The following is a 22,595-nucleotide window of genomic DNA, read 5'->3' as shown; positions in this document are numbered from 1 at the left end:
TTTTCCCAAGAGTTACATTATAGTTATATACATTCATTTATTGAGGTGAAAACAGTAGCTTGTGTTGACCTGGTGTGTGCTTCGATCATTTGTATTTGTAACCTCTAACCACTTCCTTCCCCCCACTCCTATTTTGCTGCTTGTGTAAATTAACCTCTGCTATCACTTCAGGGTAAGGTTGAGATTAGCTTCTTTTATGTCTTCTCAAAAGCTGTGCTTAAGTCTGTGTAGTTACTGCATTAATGTAATCTCAGGTGGGATATTTCCAAAGGATTGTTCAGTTACACTATATTTTTCTGCTATTCCACATGCTGTTCTCTTGACCCTGAATACATTGTACTACCTTTTAAGTAACTCAGTTTCTCTTGGTTTTGGTCTGAGTCTGCTAGATTTATGTGATTTTTTTTTTTTTCTTTTTTTCTTCCCTCTTTAAGGTGTAATGTACATTTACTTTAAATATTTTTGTTTGTTTTTAAGTGGGCCTCCAATTCCTCCCCCTCTCCCAGCTTCACTTGGGTTCCCTGCACAGCTGGCTTTTGTACCATCAGCAAAAATTGTAAATGGCAAACAGCTGGACTACATGTGTCTAACACCATCCCAGTTCTGACCTGCTGCTTAAGTGAAAACAAATTTAGATTTTTCCCACAGTGCTTTGGTTAGGTAGAGCTCCTCTAACTGGAGAAAACTGCTTTTAGTGCCATGGATATAACCCTTAAGGATTATATCTTAAGGTTTCTTAAGGAACCAGGCTGTTCTGCAAATATATGGGAGTCTTCTTTCTTTCTCTCTTTCCTCTCCTGCACAAATAATAATTAAAAAGTAAGTCTTATTCTTAAAGGCAAACAGGATTCATGCTTTGTTATCAGTTATTAGTCAACCGGACTGAGAGGCTGCCTACAGAGTATTTAGCTTTTGTGCTCAGAATCAGGACTAGCAACTTTCTGTCTCTACAAATTAGAACTCTTGACCTCTCTGTTAATTTGGTCCTTATTGTATCAACTTGGAAATACTCCACGCTTCCCCTTCTGGAAGTGTTTAATCTGTTAGAATTATTACCTCACCTACATTTAGAAGCCTTCTTGGAAGGAGACCAAAGCTGCAGGTCAAATAGAGAAATACTGAGCAAGCAGTGGGGCTGGGCTGCTCGGGAACCCCAGGCAGAGCCATTGCCAGCAACTGCAAATGCCACAAACTTCTGTTTTGCCCTAAACAGTGTGGGTTGGGGCAGGTACCACAGAGTCAGATCCGCCCTCTGCTCAGGCTCATGTACGTGGACTTCCACATGACTGTAGGGAGTCATTGCTGCTTTTCCTCTGAGGGTTAGATGATCTGGGAAACGAAGGTCGTTTTGGTTTCTTACCTGCTATACCTTTAAGATTCCCCTAGGTAGAAAGCAGCAGGGGTTCTTGGTTTTGGAGTTGCAGCTTGTTGCAGAAGGTGTGGGAGGGGGACACATCCCTGCTTTCTTGCAGACATTTTGCTGTTCCCACCCGTAATGTGCAAAAGTGTAGGGATTTGAGTTTTTTTTTGTTTGTTTGCTTCCTGTTTTAATCTAAAATTCAAGCAGCTTACAAGGAACAAAGCAGAAAGTCTCCCCAAGCATGCAGTGTGGGTGTCTCCTGTGTGACAAGTAACTGCTTTTGCGAGTCCAAAAATAGCCTGTGTGCTCTGTGCATCGGGAGCGTTCTTGGAAACACTGCATGGATGCAGTGCACGGGGACACGCCAGGCACTGGGGTTTTGTAGCTGTGTCACCCCACCCCGTGCCTGCTCCCCGAGCTTGCGAGAGGGAGGGTCACAGGCAAAATTTTTGCATCAGAAAGACAGTAGAAAAAATGAAGGTTGGCTGGCAAGTTTTATGTGTGGGCTGGTCTCATCTCGAGAGAAAGCACTAGTGTGTTCTTGTTATACTGCACGCTTACTGAGTGTGTTTCGCAAATACCCCCGTGACCTATAAACAGACAATAAAATTTGTGGGTGTGGATAGCTGACAAATTCTGAGGATTTAGGGCATGAACCTGCCAACCTTTATTCACGCAGATAATCCTAATCCATGCAAGTTCCACCAAATTTGTTGTCGCTGTTCATCCAGTGAGTCAGAGTAAGGCCTTTCTGCAGGTCACATTGTATTCTCCTGAAAACGGCTTGTGGTGCTTTTGTTTCCCTTTCGGATAACTTCTGTGGCAAGCTGCCCAGCTCATTCACATCTCCCAGATTTGAAAATAATAAAATCCAACCAACTCCCGCGATTGCTGAGCTCTTAGAAGTGATGGGAGCCACGATTCCAAGTGCCCTGGCCTGTCTGGGGGATTTTACAAGTCCTTGGGAGCCCTGCAGGAGAAAAATGCTGGTGTTAAAGCCCCAGGCCGCTTTGCTGCTGTGAGCAAAAAGATGTAATAAAAAAAAAAAAATTAAAAAAAATTTAAAGACCCTGCAACCTGGGTTTCACAGTGACCGTAAGCACCCAAGGTTGGAAAGTTGGCCGTTTGTTTTGCAGGGAGATGGTGAATGTGTTGTCAGTCATGAGCCCGTGCTGAGGCCGCAGTGATTCACCCCCGGGCTCAGCTAAGTCACCCACGTCCTACATTTGGGTTTCCTCTCCTTGGGATGGGAAACCTGTGCTGTCACCTGTCACGGTGTGTTTAGCACTGCTCAGGTGTACTCGGAGGGGCTAGAAACGGTACTGCCAGCCACGCGCTCGTGAGACTTTTTTATTTTAAATCAGGCTCTTTTTGATTTGCCTCTGGCATCAAAGATGTCCTCGGGCTGTATCTTTTATTTTACCCTGGAACCACCGGTGGGAAATGTCTTTTTAGTGCAAGGCGGCTGCGGTCGGTAGAGATGGGGGTGTCGGAGAACCCCCGAGGCGGCCCGGCCCGGCCCGGCCCGGCGGCGGGGGGCGGGTGTGCTCCCGCCAACGGCCGCGAGAGGGCGGCGGCGGCCCGGGGAGCCCGCCCGGCCCGGCCCGGCCCCGGAGCGGGTGCCAGCCTGCCGGCCCTGGCTCGGTCAGTCAGCCTGAGCCCGGGCCGAAAGGCCGGCCGGCCCTTCGTGCCCTCTTCTCCGCCAGCGTGCGTGGGCTCTTTGCCTTTCCCTTCAGTTTGTACTGCCTGTCGCTTTATCACAGTTGTGTGTGGTACCCCAGCACACCCGCTAATACCCGTTTCTTGCAGGTAACGTTTCGGACAAGAATCTACCACTGTAATATTAACAGCCAAGGCGTCATCTGCCTGGACATTTTAAAAGACAACTGGAGTCCAGCGTTAACCATTTCTAAAGTTCTCCTCTCCATCTGCTCCCTCCTCACAGACTGCAACCCGGGTAAGTGCCCTGCACGGCCACACAGGCCGCCTGCCGCCTTGCACCCCACCCGGCACCTGAATAACATGGCCCTCATCTCATCCTCTTGGCTTCGGCCAGCATGGCTCTGGCCTCCAGCGCAGCACGTTTCCCTCTCCAGGGCAGCCGGAGAGGGGCTGGAGGTGGTGGAGGTGATACACCCTACCTGCCTGCTGTTCACCGCTCCTCAGGCTGACCCGCGAGGAAAGCGGCGGTCCTCCTCCTGCACATGAAAACTCCTTCCCCTTCCAAACCAACTCTGGTTTTGGGTAAGGGTTAAACACTCTTCGCTGGTCTGTAGGACTGTAGTAATTCAGTAGAAGAGCCACAAACGCAGTTCTGAAAACAAGGGGATTAGCCTTTTACTTTCCATCGTCCATGTAAAACCAGTGTCCAACTATGCCACAAGTAGTCCTCGCTGCTTCTCTTACCCACCTGTTATCCACACCAGTTAAGAGGAATATGTCTTGGTTTCCAAAGTCAATTTTACAGGTTGTATTTCTGTATGTGTCTAAAGATGAGAGAAACACCAGATTTCACACTATATTATGTATAATTAAAGTAAACTTGTTGGAAAAATAAAACCTCTCCTTGAGATCTGATCTCTCCTAGAAGGCAGATTTATATTGATACAAGTACACTTAGCAATGAGTATGTCCCAGGCACTTTTAGAAGGGGCAAAATAAACCTGAAACACACGAATCTGTGAAAGTCCTCAGTAATGCAAAATATGACTATTGAATTGTTGTCTTTTAAACTCCTTAAAACTTTAATTGGCATTTCGCTCTGTATTAAGTAATAGATTAGTACGTCACCATAAATACACACAAATCAGTGAAGATACAGACCATCAATTCAGTATGTTTAGATTGTTGCAATGTACCTTAACTGTGTGATTCCCTTGTATTAAATTCACACTTCCACTTTATTTTTAAGTTTTTATTCGGTAACTTGTCTGAAATAAGTGGTTTGTTTTCTTTTCAGCTGACCCCCTGGTTGGAAGTATTGCCACTCAGTATATGACTAACAGAGCAGAGCATGACAGAATGGCCAGACAATGGACCAAAAGATATGCTACATAAATTGGATTTTCGTCAAACTCTTACATTATTCGTCTGTGATGGAAAGAGCTGCTTATGATTTTGAAGGGGTGGGGGGAGGGAGGGTGCTGGTAAAGAGTTAGGGTATTTCTATAACAGATTTTATTCAGTCTTTTATTTCCTAAGATTTTGTTGTTGTAACTTAAGGTATCTTGCTACAGTAGACAGCTAGGATTGGTAACAGCATATTTTAAGACTGTAATTAGTTCAGCAATATTAGCTCACATACAGTACCGAGAAGAATGTAAACTTCTTAGACTTTGGTTTTCAGTTTGCTTGCAATATGTAAAAGATTAAAACAGCTTAATTTTGTACAGGTACATATGTTGACATTTATGTAAAAGTCCTTTCAAGACTCTACACACTGTTTTTGCTTTTTGTTTTGTTTTGGGTTGGGGGGGGTATTTTGTTTCGGGTTGGGGTTTTTTTGGTTTGGTTTTTTTTTTTTTTTTTTGTAAAAAGATGTCGGGATTGTTTTCCCCTATGGAGGGCACATTGGTATTTAACAAATCCTTTTTAAAGACTGTCATCTCATGATCTGTGATACGGAGAGGTGGATATATGGCCTCATATATGAAATGAGAAGTAGTTAATGTATTATTTTATAAGCCAATCTATCTTTGTGAAAAGAATAAAGGGTTTAATCAGGACTTACGGTAACCTGTAGTGAAATACCTTAAGCTGTTTAACTGTAAGGCGTGGAATAGGAGTCACTCAGTGGATTGGTTGTATGTTGTGGGCTACTTAAGTCTGCATTTGTTACTGTGCTAATAAAAAGATGTTTAAAAAAAAGAAGAAGAAAAGATTTCTGCTTAGTGCCTTGCTTTGTCATTTTGCCAGAACAGTGTCTCCCAGTACGCTTTGAGGATTACAGTATGGATAAGGACAAGGGAGATCTGCAGGTGAGTGCACTCACTGCTGCTATTTCGGGAAGATGCTTCTAGACAAGCATACAATGAATGACAGCGTAAAACCTTTTTCAACCGTTTACTGTGTAAGTGTTGCGCAGGCTGGCTCGGCCCATGAGGAGGTAACCTGCCACGGAGTCCGTGCTAGTTACTTTTTAGCTTCAGTTTTCACAGCACTGGCTTTTCAGGACTGGCACATTATTTGAAAGTACAGCTGGAACAGTGTAAGAGATCTGGAAGGGAAACAGGCAGGAGGTAAAAGGAAGAAGAGAATATCTTCACAGCTTTCTGATGGAGTGGTCTGTTCCCACTTGGAAGAGGAGGCGAAATCGTGTCCTGGTAAGCTAGCAGAAGACACCTTAAAGGAGAGTAAAGGAGACTTAATCTGTAGATCCTTTAACTACCTACAAAGATTATCTCCTAGAGACATGGTGTTTACATTAAGGTGTGTAGCAACAAGGCAGTTAGTTGTGGATATGGCATTTTTGACCACTCCCTTAAGGTAAAGGCCGGAAGTACAGATTCATTTTCACACAGCAAGTACTTCACCTTGCAACATTCTTGTGAGTGCAATGTGGTTATGTGCACTCTTGGATTTGTTTTGGTACTTTAAAATAAATTCTGTGTATATTTTATTTATATACTGCTCTTCCTATCTATATATAGATCAAATCTAACTTGGTCCAAAGTAATCTGTTAATTAGAGGTACCCTTCCTTTGCTGGGTGGTTGTGGATACTAGGACGTTAGCCTCATCTGCTAAACTGCCTTCTTGTGACACAATGTATGTTTTGGTGTATGAGCTCCCTCAGCTGTTTGGTTCAGCCTAGGAAAATTATGGGTATATAGCTACATCACACCAGGAGCACCCCTGGTAATCGTTCCCTCCTCTCCTTTACTGAGTGAGGAGGTAAATTGCTTAATCTCCGTAGGTTTCTGTCGGCTCCTTGCTTTGTGCTACCAGGACATGCCAAATTAACTGTTGTAGCTGGCAGGGGGGAGGGAGCTGATTTGGGGTGACTGATCTGCACAGTGTTTATTCAGCAGGATAGAAGTTTAAGAGGAACAGAGAAAGATGGTTCAATTTACTAATTTATTTTTCTTTTTTATAATAATTTTTCTCCATTATCTTGTGAAGGGACTGTCTAGCTTTGTAGTAGATAAGTGATCCCAGTGACCTAGGACAGGTTTTGAGTCAGTGGAATAGTAAGAACAAAATACATGTTCTGCCCTACTATGTAGTATGTAATGTAGTAGCTACTACATTATACTCTGTACTTATTAATGCTATGTAAAACTGTACTACAGTGAGTTTTATTTTTACTCAGTACCAGCTACTGTGTGTAGATTGTTTGCAGAGGAGACACTACATTTTCCATCACTTGTCAATAAAATATTTAGAAAAGACAATTGATTTGAGTGCTTAAAAAGCATCACAATAAGCTTATGAAAGAAAACAGTGGGTGATGGTTGTTCATGTGAATGCCCAAAATGATCTAAACTCGTTTCTAATTAATTTAACCAAATCAAAGATAAAGTGTTTGCCTTTATGTAACCTGTTTGGAAAAATGGCCTTAGTCGTTCAGAAGATCCCTTTTCCTCTTGCCTTTCTTAAAACATTGTCAAGTCCTGAGTGTCCAGGGGAGCAAGTGAGCAAGCCGATCTCGCATGACACAGCTCTGGCAGCCTACAGGTGACATCAGTCTTGGCAGTGGAATTAGCACCGAGTCTGCGGGGTGCAGAACTGGACAGGAACCAGTCATCTCCGTTCCTTCCATCTCCACACGTTTTAAGTTAATTCTCACTTGTCAACCTGCACTCTCTTGGCTCAAGGGTCAGCTTCAGTGACGGTGTGCGGTTAGCAGAGGTCTTCGCGTATTTTGATTGATCCAAAGCTGAATCAAGTCCCTTCTAGAAGAAGGGTTCTGCAGAGCTGAAGAGGAGGAATATAACCATTTCCTTGGTGAGAGGCTGCAGCAAGGAGGTGAACCGCTGCTGCTCTGCAGTCACCCCCACTTCCCAAGCACGCAGGCAGATGCGGAGTCTTCTGGATAGGGAGAAGCCTTGAGTACACGTGTGTTCGGTAGGAAATGAGTGAGGAGGGAGTGTTCTGCAGCATCGCTGGGGACAATGACTATTACTAGCCAGGTTGGGGGAGGCCGTGCTATAGTGCTTACTCAGCTGCAGTGTTGCAATGGAAACAATTGAATGTTTCTAGCAGGTCATTACAAGAGCTTGCTCATTCATAATTGCTCTCTTATCTTACTCCTTTGCCACAGCAATCCAAACTATATTGAGCAAAGCACATGAACAGTTTCGTCTACCTTCATTATAAAGGTAGGAATACCTGCTTAATTTTTAGTGAATTGTACTGCTGCTCTGACATTAGTAATGCTGATGGACTTTATTTGTCAGTATTCGGGAAGAGCAATGCTATAAGCACACAGCTTAATTGTGATCATTAAGCACACTATTTAGCAGTTATGATATGACAGTGCAAATATTGCTCGTGGTTTTGCTGACTCACAGTGAAATTCTCAATATTTGTTCAAAACAACATTAATTTAGTGGGAAATGAGGGAACTGGGTACTTCAGTTCACTCCCTCCCCCCACTCTTTTCTTCAAATATAAAGAAAAGCTAGTATCTTAGTATAAGAGGCTGTTAGAGGCCAAAAGCTGGCCACTCCCTCTGGGAACGGTTGCTCATTCTGTCCCTCTATATCCAATTTTGTTTAGTTTATTGACAGGCTGACCTAGGACAGCAGATTCCTGCAGCACAAGTTTACCAGCATGAAGAGTCAAATACAGCGCGTACAGGTGTGCTCCTGCTGCTGGACAATGTGTGGCGTATTAAGACCAAGGCCATTTGTACAGGTATTTCTGGGCGTTTGCCGTGGGGATGTTCCCAAAAGGCAGCCTCCTGCACTCCCTAGCCCCCTCTCACAAAGTAGCACAGCACTTTGTACCAGTTGCTATCTGGCCTGTAGCTTCGTACCGAGGGTGGATTACTGCAGCTTGGCTGAACGGCTGGGTAGGAGTATTATGCAATGCTCTAAGCAGAACCTGGGCAGTACCTCCTGCACACAAAATTGCTCTGTATAATTTCTCAGTAAAATTATCACCTATGTGAATGTGACTGATTTGTACTGGACATGCTGGAACAAAACCACGTACAGCTATGTTGTCCTTCAGGTCGCAGTTAAATTAATTAGTGCTCTGAGAGCTTTTCTGGTTTGTACAAATGAATTCCTGAGCTGAAAGCACTACTTGCCAGACTTTGCTGACAAGCTTCGTGTTGGGGTAGATCTGTTCTAGTATCTCCCACACGATTTGGTTGGTTCTTTGTTTTGGTTTTTTTGTTGGTTTTTTTTTTTTCTTCCAGACACTAGCAGAACTTCAGCGCCTAAATCTGCTGGTAGTTGTTCCTCCTGCCCCAAACCCTTCTCCTGCAACAACACACTGACCTCAGCCTCCTGCAGCATGAAAAAGCCCTGTGGCCCTGTTTAAGGTCAAGGTAAAAGGACTGTTGCCATTTCAAACATATCCTCACTCCAAATTGAATGCTTTATTGCAGCTAGTACTATTTGTGACTAGAGGCTATAGATCTGCAGGGGGATTGCTTAATGATAAGCTTGTTGATTTGTCCCTCAACATGGCTGTATCCAGGCATATTTAAAGCCCCTGCTAGAGAGGTGTCCACCTGTCCCTCCCTCCTCCATAACCCTTGTTGCAAGATAACTCCTCTCATGAAGTGCTTTTTAAGGCTTTTACCACCAGTGACTTTTTCAAGCCAAGTCTGTGAGAAGGAAGGATACCTCTTAGCCATAAGCTTGCTGATTTTATTGCTGAATGAGATTATTGCTTTAAGTGAAACTGTGAGAAGCAAATGGCACAGGAAGGACTTAGGCTGTGACCTGGCAGCAACAGACAATGCTAAGGTAGCTTAGTTGTCACAGTTATTCCCTTTGCTCTTCCTTCCAGGCAAGGGAAATGTTGATTTGTTCTGGGACTGGGCGAGTTTGCTAGCTAAGAAGGTGAAGGGCTCAAGCAGCGTTTTCCGATCTGTCACAGTCACTTCCCACAGTCTCACTTTCTCGGCCCTTGCCCATTGCTGTGCTGCTTCTGTTTCCACTTGCCTTTGGTCCAGGAGGTCAGTTTTGTTTCCCAAGACAATAACTGTTACCTACAAACAAAACAAAAGGGTGAGCTTTATACAAGAAGCATCCACCACTCACAATGCTTTTAAACAGCAGGCAAGTAGCAACACAGTTCAGACCTGTTCTTTAACTTAGCACTGGCACAAGGTAAGCTGCGTGTCGTTTGGAAGATCAGGGTCTGGGATTTGAATTAGCCTCATCTACTTGTGGGCTGGGAGCTGGTTTTAATCATAGGATATGCAGGACTTCCCCTTCTCCCCCCGATTGCTTAAAGGGAAACGATACCCAAGAGAGCCAAAGTTAAACAGCCCTATTCTCCATTTACTTGGCAATTGAGCTGCCCTAGACAAATGATAAGAGCGTGACATCTGAGTAGGTCAGAGCAGCGGACGCTTGAGAGCTGAAAAAATGCATGGCAGCAGAGAAAGCCTGGACCCCACAGCTGTGGATTTTGCCCAGCTTGTTTTTTTCCCAGGCCCCAGCCCGCAATATAAATAAAGCCCGACCCTGCCAGAAGGCAGCCTGTGCCAGCAGCCCGGGCAGGCTGCGCTGTGTGCCCCTCTCCGGGCCCAGCTGGCTGCCCGCTCCCGCACGCATGGTAAACCACGAGAGGGACCTCGGGGGACAGAGAGTCTGCTGTTGCTGAAAGGGTCAGGTAAGCACCAGCACCATCCTCTTGGGAGCAGTTTCACGAGCAGCTGGTTAGCTAGCTAGAGCAGCACAGCTGTATCAAGTCAGACCCTTAGTTGTAAGGATCCATCAAGTGACTTCTGTGTCGCCGAGATGGTACGGTGTGGCTGAGCTCAGTGGCTGGCCCGGTACTTCAGTTCTAGGAAGTGCTGAAGGTAGTGCTGGCCACTTAAAGGTACTGCTCCTGCTTATTTTAAGTTAACCATTTTCTAAAAATGTTTTACCAGCATCAGTTCTTAGGGGAAACCATGCCTATATTTATAGTTTAAGGTCCTTAGTCAAACTGTGGTCTCATCTCTACACTAGTGGTTTGACAAAGATCAAGTGATAAAGTCCTCTCTTGCTGTTGATTTGGCGTTTTTGGTGTGGCCACACCTGATTGCTCTTTCCTGTTCATCAGGCTAACTCCAGGATGTCTTCTGTTTCTTTCCAGCTAGAGATGTTTGTCCTGTTCCTGTGAGGTCTGAGGCTTCCTTTCTTTTCTATAGGAGCCCAGGGTGTTTGGAAAAATGTTTTTTTCCCTCTGCAAAGGCTTTGGAAGAAGCTTATAATCTTCACATGCGTTTACCACATGCTCCAACTGAATTTTACCTATGGTTAAGCTCTGTCAGTATGAGAGAACACAGCCTCTGTTTAGTATAAAATTTGGCCAGGCTTTAAGGTGCGTGCTGGAGAGCCCCCACAGCCAGCAGAGGCAAGGAACCAGCCATCAGTGCTTTCTGTCATCTGCCATGCAACAGGGGACTGTGCCACTCAACAAGGTGAAGTTCTGCCAGCTCAGAAGCACCATGTGTGGAGATACATCCCTAATTCGGTTAAGGGTGCATTCTAGCAGAGCCCAAACTTTAAGTCCACTGATGCTATCTTAAGGTAGGACTCTTGATCTCACCTGCTACGCTTCAAAGCCTATTTTATATGGACTAGAAATCACAGGAATAAAGCTAATTTATCCAGCTTATTGTGGGCACCACTCTTTCAATTATGTTATCATCAGTCAAGATCACAACTTCAAGCTCTTCCAGAGGATAAGCAAATTGGTTGTTTTCTAAAATACCTGCATGCAATGAGAGAGAAGAGTTCTGGCAGGTAACACAGAAGAGAGGGACACAGATCCTGTTGGGGCTGTGACTCCCTCTCCGCATTACAACATGCTGTAAAGTAACAAATCAAGGCCCTCACAAAACACAGCGTCTGGGAAAAATTTCCTGCTTGTCCACCTTTCCTTGCCCTGCAGGGGAGTTATGATTGAATCCCATACCCCTGATATACGTGACAGGCTGCAGCTCACACCAGCCCTACCAGCCAACATACCTCTCCTATGACTGCACGTTCGGCGGCTGTCAAACTTGGAGCCTCCCTATGTGCTCAGTACTACATTTTTGGAAAGTCTCTCCCTACCATTATCCAATTAATTCTTCATGCACTTTTTTTTTTTTTAACAGCATAAAACAGACATTTGGAAAGCTGTAGGCTAAAGACATTTAACAGGGAAAACTACTCGAGAATATAAAGATACTGTAGGAAAAGCCATAATGCTAATGCCACATGCAAGTTATATTTGTTTAGCTAAGCTGGAACACTGTCAGCTGAAAACACTAGCTGCTTTCTAAGGGAAAACAGAGCAGTCATTTCACACAATTGAATTGATTCAATATGGTTGTTAAAATACATTAAAGCTGCTTTGCCAATTGACTAATGTCTGGGAGACCCATTGTCAATTACACTAGTTTGTAAGCCATCAAGTCCATGAATACAAAACAAACAAAGATAATGCCCTTCGTTATATTATTCTATGCACTTGACTTCCCGTGTACAATATCTAAAAAACCATATGAACTGCACTGCTGTAGACCATATGTTTTATTAGTCATAAGTGTCCTGGCTGGTGCATTCAGCTAACTGAATTTTAGCTGTAGTAGAGGAAGTAAGGAGGAAAAAAAAAAACAACCCTGCATTCTTTTGCATGACCTGCATGGCATGTGAATTAGACTTCCCCAGCATGAGAAAGCTTCCTTTTGCTGGATTGCCCAAGGCTGTGGGTACATTCGTTTTCCTTTGCAAGTTTACAGAAACGAAATCTATGCTTTGCAACCTTAACTTCCTATCACTGAGAGAGCGATAAGCCAAGTAGTTAGGGCACCATGCATTTACCTCCTTTTTGTCTCTAAAGACATCGATCTCCTTTTTGAGCAGTTCGACTCTTTGGAAAGCTTCGAGGCTGGTCACAGCGTACACGAGAACGAAGCCATCAGCGACAGAGAAATAGTGTTTTGGTAATTCTACGCCTTCCTGCAGACCCCTGGTGTCATAAAGCCTTAACTGTTCCTTCACGCCTCGGTCTGTCTCCACCGATGCCAAATACACATCTTCCATTGTGGCACCCTCTTCTAAGCCTGTTTTAAAACAAGCAGTTAAGTTCAACTGGTGTAAGTACAGCACCACTGTAAGAAGTATTTGCAGTACAGCAGAATTTTATCCCACAATAGCTTTCAGTGCATGTTTTCCAGTGTGACTTGACCTGGACTTGACCTTGCCTGACATCCCCATGAAGGGCTGCATTCATAGATCACCGCACCAGCTATTTACAATAGCGACACTGCGTAAATACAACCATCTAATATATGAGCACATGATTATGCCTGTAAAATTAATCTATACAACACGCACATTCAGGATAGGATAAGATACATGGCTCTTCCCCCAGGTTTCCCAAACTCCAGCCACACAGTCTACCAGTTCTGTGCCAAACATGCTGCAAACGGGCCTGCCCAAACATACCCTTTTGGAAGAACAGCCAAGGAACACCAGATAGTCAAGTACTAACATCTTGAGCCTACTTCTTTGCTTCATACTGAGCTGGATCGTACGGCAGAAGCAGGAGCCAAAGGAATAATTCTGGAAATGAATGTGTATTGGTGGTACAACTAACCAACAAGTGAAATCAAGCCAGAAAGGGAAGGGGATGTTTGCATGCAAGCAAAGTTGCATGCTATATTTACTCAAATACACAGTGAGCTTTTTCCATCCCTTAGGGATTTAAAATGACTCAGATTTGCTAATAGGAGCAAGCTCATTTACTGCAAGGTAAGAGCATGCACAAGGTAACAAGCTTTCATATATATATATCACCTGCTCCATGGTAACTATCTGCATACTGGCTCTCCTTCCTTCCTCTCCCCATGGTAAATGTGAGGTGATTCAAGGCAGTTTACTTTGAACTAATTAAAACGATTTTTTCCAAGCCAAACCTGAAAACACATAGATCACCTTAGCTTTGTGTTCCCCCTGGATGCAGGTGCATAAGGTTACAGGTCCCAACAAACTAGGTATAGTGTAGTGGGGCCACTTTCAGAGTCAGTTTTAAGTATTCATATAAACACTCTGCAATCCACGTTTTTGCCTCCACTGCACTCCTATATACATGAGTTGTTTGCCGTTGCAGGGCTACAGTAATGAGTCCCGCATTATTCTCTTTGTCTGCCAAAAAGGGACCATATTACAGCATTGTCTGAGAAAATACGAGGGATTATCTGGCCTGTGAAAATAAGGATTTTGCTATATTCAATGACACTATTCAAAATACTTCACATTGACAAACAAGCTAAAGCATTCCACCCACGCTGATGGTTTCCCATGATGTATGCAGCATTCCTGTGCAGGAAAGTGGCACAAGCTGTTCTTTTTGCCCCTCTCTATGCAGTCTTCATAGATCAAACTCTTATTAGGTTTGCAACGAATTAATTTATCTCGCCTCCAAATATAGCCATAGCTAACGTGCAAGAGCAACACTAAGAGCAGAAGGACAAAAGAAAGGTTAATAAAAAGAGGAAGCACGAACGCATTCCGTGTGGCTGGAGAATGTGTTACAAGGGCGTTTTTAAAGACTGAAGTAGGTAACAGAGCCCTTTCTGGATATAGCACTGTATTTTTTCTTGCTCTGACTCCTTGTGTTGTACAGACAGGTCAAGGAAATATCTAGCATCAGTAAATACTACTTTGGCAAGAAGGAATGAACCACAAGTACCTAAGTTTTCTTTTTAGAAAGCAATGAATAATGTTGTACAGGTTTTTACCATCTAAATGCTGCACTGTTAATTCAATAGAATTAATAATTATATTTAATCCGCATTCTCCTGTGACAGTCTCTTCCTAATGGCATTAAAAGCAGCAGTGAAAATTAACATCCTACTTGAAAACGAAGAGGAAAAATTAAGACCTGGGACTTAAGTCAGCAGAATAGACGAACAAATTTTGATGTGAAATGGGGGGGCCTTTTGGAGGGAGCTGGAATTTATGCATCAGTGTCAGATTCCAGAGGTGAAATTTCACCTACGTACATTGGGGGAGGGAGTATATGCAAGTAGATCCCAAAGCAAACACAGACAATTTTTAGACATACCTGCGTCACCTTATTCTAGGCCCTGCTTCTAAAGCCCAGACCGCATGCTAGCCACATCTTGCTGACAATGATATTTACGCTTCTTGTTAGTATCGTCCCATTCAAACACTTTCCCGGTCTCCATTCAAACACGTGCCAGGCAAGTTGTTGTACGAGCAGCAAAACTAGTTAGGAAAGCCCAGTGTCCTAGGAAGGTGTCTGGCACCATCCCATCCTCCCTGTCACAAGGACCCCGGTTCTCCTTTCCTTCACTGGCATCCCCAGGCATCCTCCTGCCTTCGCTACCTGGGTAGTCAAGGGCAGCTTGTGCTGGGGAGTTACCGCCCTGCAGACTGCTGCCGGCTCGAGTAGGTTTTCCTTGGAGGAGAGCATTATCGTGGGCCTTTTCTCTCTTTCCTGCTACCAGTTTTTCTAAATTTACAGAAACATATTTTGAGATATCTACTGCTGTAGATACTGACACAGATGAACGGGCAGATGGAACCAGCTTTCAGGTTCAGAAGCTATGGGGGGAAAGGGGAACTAACAAGACAGCGAACAATCTCGTGGTTTCTTTGGAAACAAAGGGTGAAAAAAAGTTAGGGAGGGAAAGGAGGAATAGACAGGAGATTGATGCTGTTCTCTAGCGCCTACTTAGCTGGTGCAAGTCTTGGGAGAGGCAGAAAGGTCTTCATCTGTGTTACTGACTGCTGCCACAGAGGAACTGCAAGGGGAAGCCTCAGTCATAAATTGGGTGGTGTTTCAACCCCTGGTGGTTTCCCAATGAGGAAAAGAAAAGGCTCAATATACTAATGAACACTGCACACTCAGGCTAGGCAAGGCAGAGATATTGCAAATACCAAAACAAAGCAAAATTTCAAGATGGATGGAATTTCAGAAGTTCCCAAGTGACTCTAACATAAATGCAGTGCAAATTTTGTGTCTTCTTGAGTACTTTTGAAGATCTCCTATGTAATCTCTGCTTCCCTCCTTCCAGCAGGAATTTAGCGAAGAGCTCCTAAAGCCTGCTATTCCTTGTGTTTGTAAACTGCGGGATAACAGGCTTTGCTTACATAGATCTCAAATGACAGCGTATCGGAGGATTCCTGACTTGGAGAAGAGCTGGACAGGCCTCAATAGGAGCTGGTCTATTTAGATTTAGCTGCTAGTTAAGTACTGGTCCCACCAACCAGTAGCCACAGCTGTGACCCTCCATTGCATACATTCAGCTCCATTTTCATCTATTTCTAAAATACAAAGCTGACTGCAGCTCTATCAGGAGGTAGTTTTGATTTAAGAAACAAAGATGTAAGAATGCATAATTTGGTTAATTAGCCTCCACATCTTTGGAGCTGTGAAAGCCAAAACCCCAAATCCCTCCAGCTGAGACCAAGCGAGGCAAATTCTCTCATTATGGGTTCTACCACAGTAATATATGGTGGTTTCATTCCTAGCTAGTGAGATGATTTGAAGTAGCTGCTTATGAATAACCTGACCATACCAGCTATTTACACAGCTAGGAGGCAGAGATAAGGAAAATCGTGTTTTGTACAGGAAGAGTTCTCCTCTCCTCCTGTTGAGCTGATAAGCTTTACCATAGGTTGAAGGGCCAGAGATATTTTAAAGGCAGAAGGAAGACTCCTTTCTGCACCATCACTGAACAGGGACACTGTTTAAGGAAAAATACCTATCCTCTTTACAGGCATGTCCCGTGCCAAAGTTAAGCCAGCAACTCGCCTGTTAGCCCTCTCAAGAGAGCTCAGGCCAAGCAGTGCCAGGTACCACAGGTATTTAGTGGGACAATCTTCTACTGCCAGTCAAGGACCCATTTCATGACCGAGGAGAAAAGACTGGCCCCTTTTTTTTTCATGAGTGCAAGAGAAGGTGGAGGATTTGGACAAACACAACATTGAAGCCACAAAAAGAGAGATCATCCCAGGTACCAGGCAACTGTATCCATACGTGCAAGCCTTAACAACTATTTTGCCTGACCTATGGCAATATAGTCCCTATGTGACTCAAAGCTAAATCTGCACCCATTTCAAACATCTCCTGTCAGGTTTTGTCTGATTCCTTGTATCACTTTAGCCAGAGAGGCCACCATGCAATACGTACGTTACTTTACATGGCTCTGACAGCGTCTCTCATGTTTTTGCCCTCTCCTTTCTCATCCTAGGGCCCAAGGCAAACAGCCTCTCTTGCAGTTTTAAAGCCCAGCACAAAGCCCAGTACCACACATTGCTGCTCACGTGCTCCAGGGACACATATATTCCTTTTTGCGGGGTATTCTTCCCTCCTGAGTACTTTTTCCTCTTTGACCTCAAGCAATCTTAGTGCCTTTGCAAGAGTGCTAGCTGCTGACCACGTCAGCAACGGCAGCACTTAAGGACTTCATCCATGACAAGCCAGGGAGAGCTGAAGGTGCACGTTTTTCTAGGAAAAGAAACACAGCGCAACTGGGTTTACAGCACGATCACCAAGCACACAGCCAGGAGCATGGGCTCAAAGCCAAGGGCTTTATATAGCAGCGTGAAACCTCCAAGGACACTAATCGCTTCCCTGATAGCAGCTGTGCCACCACTCCTTTTTACAGGAAAGTCAACAGGAGGCACGTGAGCACTGACATAGACTCATGGCTGATTTACAGCCATGGAGGAGATCCCCATGCCAGTGGCTGGGACACCTCGGAGAATGGTACCAGACCTTGTGCTCCGAGCCTACAACCAAGTTCGGGTATGCCTCTTGTCACTGGGAGGAGGATGTGGATGCCGTCAGGAATGGAGAGGCTCTGTGTTGGCTCGGCAGTCCTCCCCACGGCTCCCTGGCCCTCGGACCGGCCGCAGAGCTGCTCCTGACGTCAGTCAGGAAGCACAGGTTTTGAAACAGCTTGTGTCCATGTTGCCGTACCTGGTGAGCTGCCTTGCTGGTTGGCTCTGAACAGACAGGCTTTCAGCAAACACACTAGTCCTTTTCGCCTCCTGCCAAAAAGGCCAGCAGCCAAGATGTACATGTCAGCTTTCTGGAGCTCGCAAGCTTTAGGAAACGAGGATTGAGATTCAGTAATCATGTTTTAAGCGTGGAGGGGCCACCCCTGCAACAGTAGCACCAGCAACGGGTCTGTGCAGTTTAAAGCAGCTCAGCTAAGGAGCAATCAAAGACTCGCCGTTCCTCAAACTCTGTCCTTGCCCAGTGAGACCCTCACAGTGGTGTCCTGCCTCTGCAGTTCGAGAATTAAATCAATACAGATTGGAGCAGTAGCTAAAGATCTTTTGGGAACCATTTTCACCAGCCCATAACTCAGGCACCCTCCGCCAGAACTGCCCGTGGGCTGAGGAAGAGGCAGGGAGGACGGTGACCACTCAGCAGGACTGCCAGAAACGCCAAGATACCAGTCCACCCCCCAAAATGTGCCTGATGGCACCTGCAAGTGATATCAAAAGTGCTAGGCCATGGCCGCTTGTCCCTTGGGGCTGCAGTGGCTCCGTATGAGCCTTCTCCATACTCTGATCTTCACTCTGCTATTTCCCCTCTTTCTCTGAATGTCTTGGGAATAAGATTTGACCAAAATCATAGAAAACAGGAGACTACCTTCTTCCTTCTCCCCTTGCACCCCCTCTCCGCTATCAGCTGCTCCCTCCCTTACTGTTAACTCCGAAAAATAAGAGCAGAGCTGCAGGAAAGGAAAACTGATCTTTTTAGGGGGGGGGGGGGGGGGGGCAAAAGTCTGTGTTGCGCAATGGCCGAGCATGAGCGGAGCATTCGGGAGCGACAGAGGGACACCCGCAGCTAAAGCCCGGGCATGAGACCTTCCTCCAGGTATGTCAGCCAGTATCCATGACATTGTATAATCGTGTACATGGCTGCCTCCATAAATAGCTCCTCCGATCAGCAACACCCGAATATCCTTCCTGCCTGGGTCGCTAATAGGAGCTTGGGGCAGGAAGTAATGCAAGGCAATACGATTTAAGAACGTGGCCTTGCTCATGCTGCTTGGGTGTCTCTGACAATCACCCAGCCCAGCGCAGAGGAGAGGCAGGTCGGTAGCAAAGGGAAAAACCTTCAGCCTGCAGGTTTTGCAACCTTCACGCTGAAAGCTACATGGGGCTATAGGCATAGGGCTCGGTAGGATGCTGGAAACAGATGTTGCTGCAACATTAGAGGAAATCCTCCTTTTAAACAAGGGTATTAGCATGCAGTTCTGTATCACGCTTTGCCAGCAAATGCCTCCCATCCACACATTTTAAAGGCGCAGTGCCTGCAAAGCACCGTTCCAGAAATCCTAGTGTTTATCCAATAACCTACACCAACATTTAATTTACCGGCCCAAGGAAAAGATACAAATTGATTAGACATCTTCTGTCAAAGCAGGAATAATTCATCAGCCTGCTGATCGTTGCCTTTCCTCTCAAAACCAAGTCATGTGGAAACAGAGGGAAACAAGCCGGCTTTGCCTTCGTTCCCTTTCTTTTGTGCACAGCAAGTGTCAGACATCCCATGCTCCTCTCTCAAGTCCGTTTTCCACGGGAGGATTTCTTTGGGAGCCGAGAAGCTTGGCCCTTGAAGTTCAGCGCAGAACGTGGGCCCTAAAGCTGAGCTGTTTTTCTTTCCAGCACTTTGATTAAATATTAGCCAAAACCAAGCAAAATAAAGCTTTAAGAAGATGGAACAAAAGTCTAAACAGTCTCTCCACTCATCATGTGACATCTATTTATTTTTCAGGCATCTACAGCATCTCTCAGGGAACGACTTACTTCTTATGTAAATAGGCAGCAAGCACATCACCTACTTTCTGCGTTTGTTTCTTTTTAAACATTCACGTATTTTATAACTGGGAACATCACGGAAAGGGTTCTTCTCCAAGCCTCTCTTAAAAATCGGTAAGTAAGGGATTATGAATTTCAAGAACTGCCCAGAGATGCAACAAAACCACATTAATTTCCTTCTTCACCTCAGTGCAGTTCGTAGTCCTCAGTTACTGTTTTTTTGAGGCCCACACAGAACAAGATGCTGGAAAAGGAAACAATCCCCCCCAAAAAGTAAAAATATCTCACCAACAGTATGCTTTCCATAGAGAAGCTGCTCCAAAATCGCAGTCTTTCCCACCGAGGCCATTCCACAAACCACCACCTTGTAGCCCTTTCCCATCTTTCCCGAGAGGGCAGAGTCAGCAGGCGAGCCCTGTGCAGACACAGGAGTCTGTTAGCCCGGCGCGGTGGCAGAGCTCGGCACCAGACAGAAGCAAAGCCCATGAAAGGCGAGAGGCAAAACGCGAAGCAGCGGGTGACTCGGGAGGCACAGCTCCCTCCCAGGCGCTCACCAGCGACTGATATTTTTAGGACTAGAGTTTCCTCCCACACCATTTTTTAAGGTTTTAGGCTGCTGCCATTGGTGCCGATGCTTGCCTGCACCCTCAACGCTTGTCCCGTCGGGCGCGGGGAGACTTGTTTGCGAGCGCTGAGGTGTGTAAACCCTCTGGGGCAGGGGCTGTGTTTGTTGGCATGTGTGTACACTGCAAGACTTGCGTTATCGGGCTTCGTGGTTTTGCTGCGGGCCTGATGGTATCTGGTGGTATCAGGATGGCTTCTGGAAACGCAACAAAATGGTTCCTTCCCTTTTATTTCACGCACAGAAAGTTTCTAGCTTTTACAGAGTAGGAGCTAGAAAATAGGAGCGTTAAAGGCAGAAACACAGGAAAGCAAATGCAAAAGCAGGTTTTTTGGTGTGCTTTAAATCAGTTTGGATGGGTGGGGGTTGGTTTTAGCAGGAGGCCTCCAGAAGCCAGGGGCAGTTCCCTCTGCCAGTGAGCCATGGCAGGGCGGGCAGACCCTAGCTCTCAGTTCGCTGTTTGGAGCAGTTTGCCACAGGGAGAGCTGAAGAGTACCTTTTTAAGACCAGGAGGGGCTGGCGTTGTCCTGCTTCGATTCCAGTTCAACCGGGTAACGCTTCACAAGCCAGGGTGCTCTGCAAAGCATACACTGAAAAACAGAAAGGTCACCCTGCAGCCGCAGAGAGGCAGGGGGGACTTTCAGGTGACGAAAGCCTAATTCCCGTTTTGATTCCCCAGCAGGGCCCGACACCTCCACAGCAGCACACCGGGGACGCTGCTGGGAGCCAGAGAGGGGGACAAAAGTCTCCTCAGCACCAGGCCCCTTCCCTGCTCCTGCAAATTCACCTCTGTGGGTGCCGGGTAGGGAGGAGGTGCACGGGGGGAGGCACAGAAATGCTCGGGCACCTGTGCAGCACCGTATGCAGGAGGGACGTGAGCAGATCAGCAACGGGTAAAGCCAGGGCCTTGGCCCCAGCACGGGCTGCTCACACTCACCTTGTCGGGGAGACCCCCGGGGACTCCCCCCAGGCCTGCAGCACCGGGGACTCCCTGCCGCTCCCCCCCCCCCGAAAAGGTTTTGGGGTTGATTTTAGGGCTTCTTTCACCCTTAGGATTTATGATTTAATCGTATGATTTTTTATTATTATTTTTTAGGATTTTTTAAGGGTTCTTTTCAGGATTTTAAGGACTTCTTTACGTCAAAGTCCCCACCCCAATCCCTAGCTAGTTTGGGGCTCTTATGGGGCGGGAGGGGGTGTTTCAGAGGATGCCCCAGCTTGCAAATCCCCTGCCCCAAGGCCAGCCCCCCAGCTCCGCAGGCCCCCGGCCGTGCCGGGCCGTGCCCCGGGGCGCACCCCCGCCTGCAGCTCCGCGCGCCCCCGGCCCCGCGCGCCCCCGGGGCCGCCCCCCGCCCCAGCGCGAGCGCGCACCTGGGCAGAGCTTCCCACAGGACCCCACCGAGCCGCGCCGGCCTGGCGGGCCGAGCCCCGCCCCCTGCCGCCCATTGGCGGGCGCGGGGGCCGGGCCGGGGCGGGGCGGGGCGAGGAAGGCGGCCCGGCTCCCCCTCCCCAAGACTACATTACCCATGGGGCGCCGCTGCAGCCGCCGGAAGCGCGATGCCGCCGCAAGGGGTTGTGGGAAGCAGGCCTCTTCCTTTCCGGTGCTGGGCGCCATCAGGTGAGGGACTGTCTGTGCTCGGCCTTTCCCTCAATCCGGTTCCATCCCGGGCCCGAGGCGGCCATCCGCCCGCCGCGCTGCCGCGCCCGCCCGCCGTCACCCTGGCGGGTTGGGACGGGGCTGCTCCCGCGGCGCAGGGCCTCCGCCACCCGCCGGGAGTGGGGCCCGGGCGGGCCGCCGGCCCTGGGAGGCCGGTGGAGGGCCCGTGGGCCGCGCCTCGTCTCGACTCGTCGGGGCTGGCTGGCTGGCTGGCTGCCCGCGGTGTGCGGCGGGGAGGGGAGGGGGACACTCAGTCGGATGCAGGGTTGCCTGGTGTGAGCGGAAGGCCGCGCACCGCACTGCGCACTGCAGCGTAGCGGTTGCGGGTTGATTACAGGTCGCACGTCCTGGTTTGGCTCTGGGTTTTGTAGTTCGTTTGTGGTGTTTTATGCCATAATGCAATCATAAAGAAGGGATAGTTTGGGATGGCAAGAGCTAGGCCATAGCTGGGCAGATTCAAAAAAGAGGGGTATGGAAAAATCACGAGGTGGGTTTTTTTGTGCAAATAAAATGAGCTGCGTTTTTCTGATGATGATTTGGGTGGGGGTTTGATGGAGTTCACTTTCATCTGCTAATTGCTGCAGGTGTGTGAGAGCTCAGAGGTTTTTAATGGTGATTAAACAGTGTTAAGAATAAAGACCACACCACTCAGTCACATACATCTTTATAGATTAATATTTACAACTTGTTTTAGATGTTAACTATCGATTTTGGTAGTATCTGACATACGCATCTGAAAATTTTCTGAGCTGAGGAGTTCAACACTTAAGAACATACAAAAGGAAGAAAATTGCTGAGAATGGTAACTGCCGTGTGTCCTGTAGGAGGTTGCCAGGTGTGAGCCATGTTACCAGATGTGCCAATGGTATAAAGAAGCTTGAGAGCATCCTATGTTTCAGTGGTGTTACGTGTATGGGTTTATGCAGTGTGTCTGCTGGAAGCTGTTCAAATTTGGAACCGGGTTTGGTGCACTTTTTTCATTGAC

The 22,595-nt window shown here is 46.6% G+C and overlaps 2 protein-coding genes across 5 annotated transcripts in view; one reads left to right on the top strand and one right to left on the bottom strand.

Moving 5' to 3' along the window:
• The window catches only part of UBE2E1 (ubiquitin conjugating enzyme E2 E1), a 45,176-nt gene extending 40,696 nt beyond the window's left edge, over window positions 1-4,480 (top strand). For all 3 annotated transcript variants that reach the window (XM_050890822.1, XM_050890821.1, XM_050890823.1), the window contains 2 exons: window positions 3,170-3,317; window positions 4,320-4,480. In XM_050890822.1, the coding sequence (XP_050746779.1) occupies window positions 3,170-3,317; window positions 4,320-4,417 (246 nt within the window). In that variant the 3' untranslated portion in view covers window positions 4,418-4,480. The remainder of the gene's footprint in view (window positions 1-3,169; window positions 3,318-4,319) is intronic.
• Window positions 4,481-8,781: 4,301 nt separating this feature from the next.
• NKIRAS1 (NFKB inhibitor interacting Ras like 1) lies at window positions 8,782-21,366 on the bottom strand. Of its 2 annotated transcripts, XM_050892095.1 has the most exons (5): window positions 21,325-21,366; window positions 20,450-20,543; window positions 19,620-19,746; window positions 12,342-12,583; window positions 8,782-9,526 (listed from the first exon to the last, which is right to left on the bottom strand). In XM_050892095.1, exons 3-5 carry the CDS (start codon window positions 19,711-19,713, stop codon window positions 9,287-9,289), a joined length of 576 nt encoding a protein of 191 aa, XP_050748052.1. In that variant the 5' UTR covers window positions 19,714-19,746; window positions 20,450-20,543; window positions 21,325-21,366; the 3' UTR covers window positions 8,782-9,286. The 2 variants fall into 2 exon arrangements, with proteins under 2 accessions (XP_050748052.1, XP_050748053.1); XM_050892096.1 differs by lacking the exon at window positions 21,325-21,366 and having other exon boundaries at window positions 20,450-20,553.
• Between the last annotated feature and the right edge of the window lie 1,229 nt (window positions 21,367-22,595).

This window comes from Gymnogyps californianus, chromosome 2 (genome assembly GCF_018139145.2).
Source record: "Gymnogyps californianus isolate 813 chromosome 2, ASM1813914v2, whole genome shotgun sequence".
NCBI lineage: Eukaryota > Metazoa > Chordata > Aves > Accipitriformes > Cathartidae > Gymnogyps > Gymnogyps californianus.
This window is presented reverse-complemented; position numbering and strand designations above follow the sequence as displayed.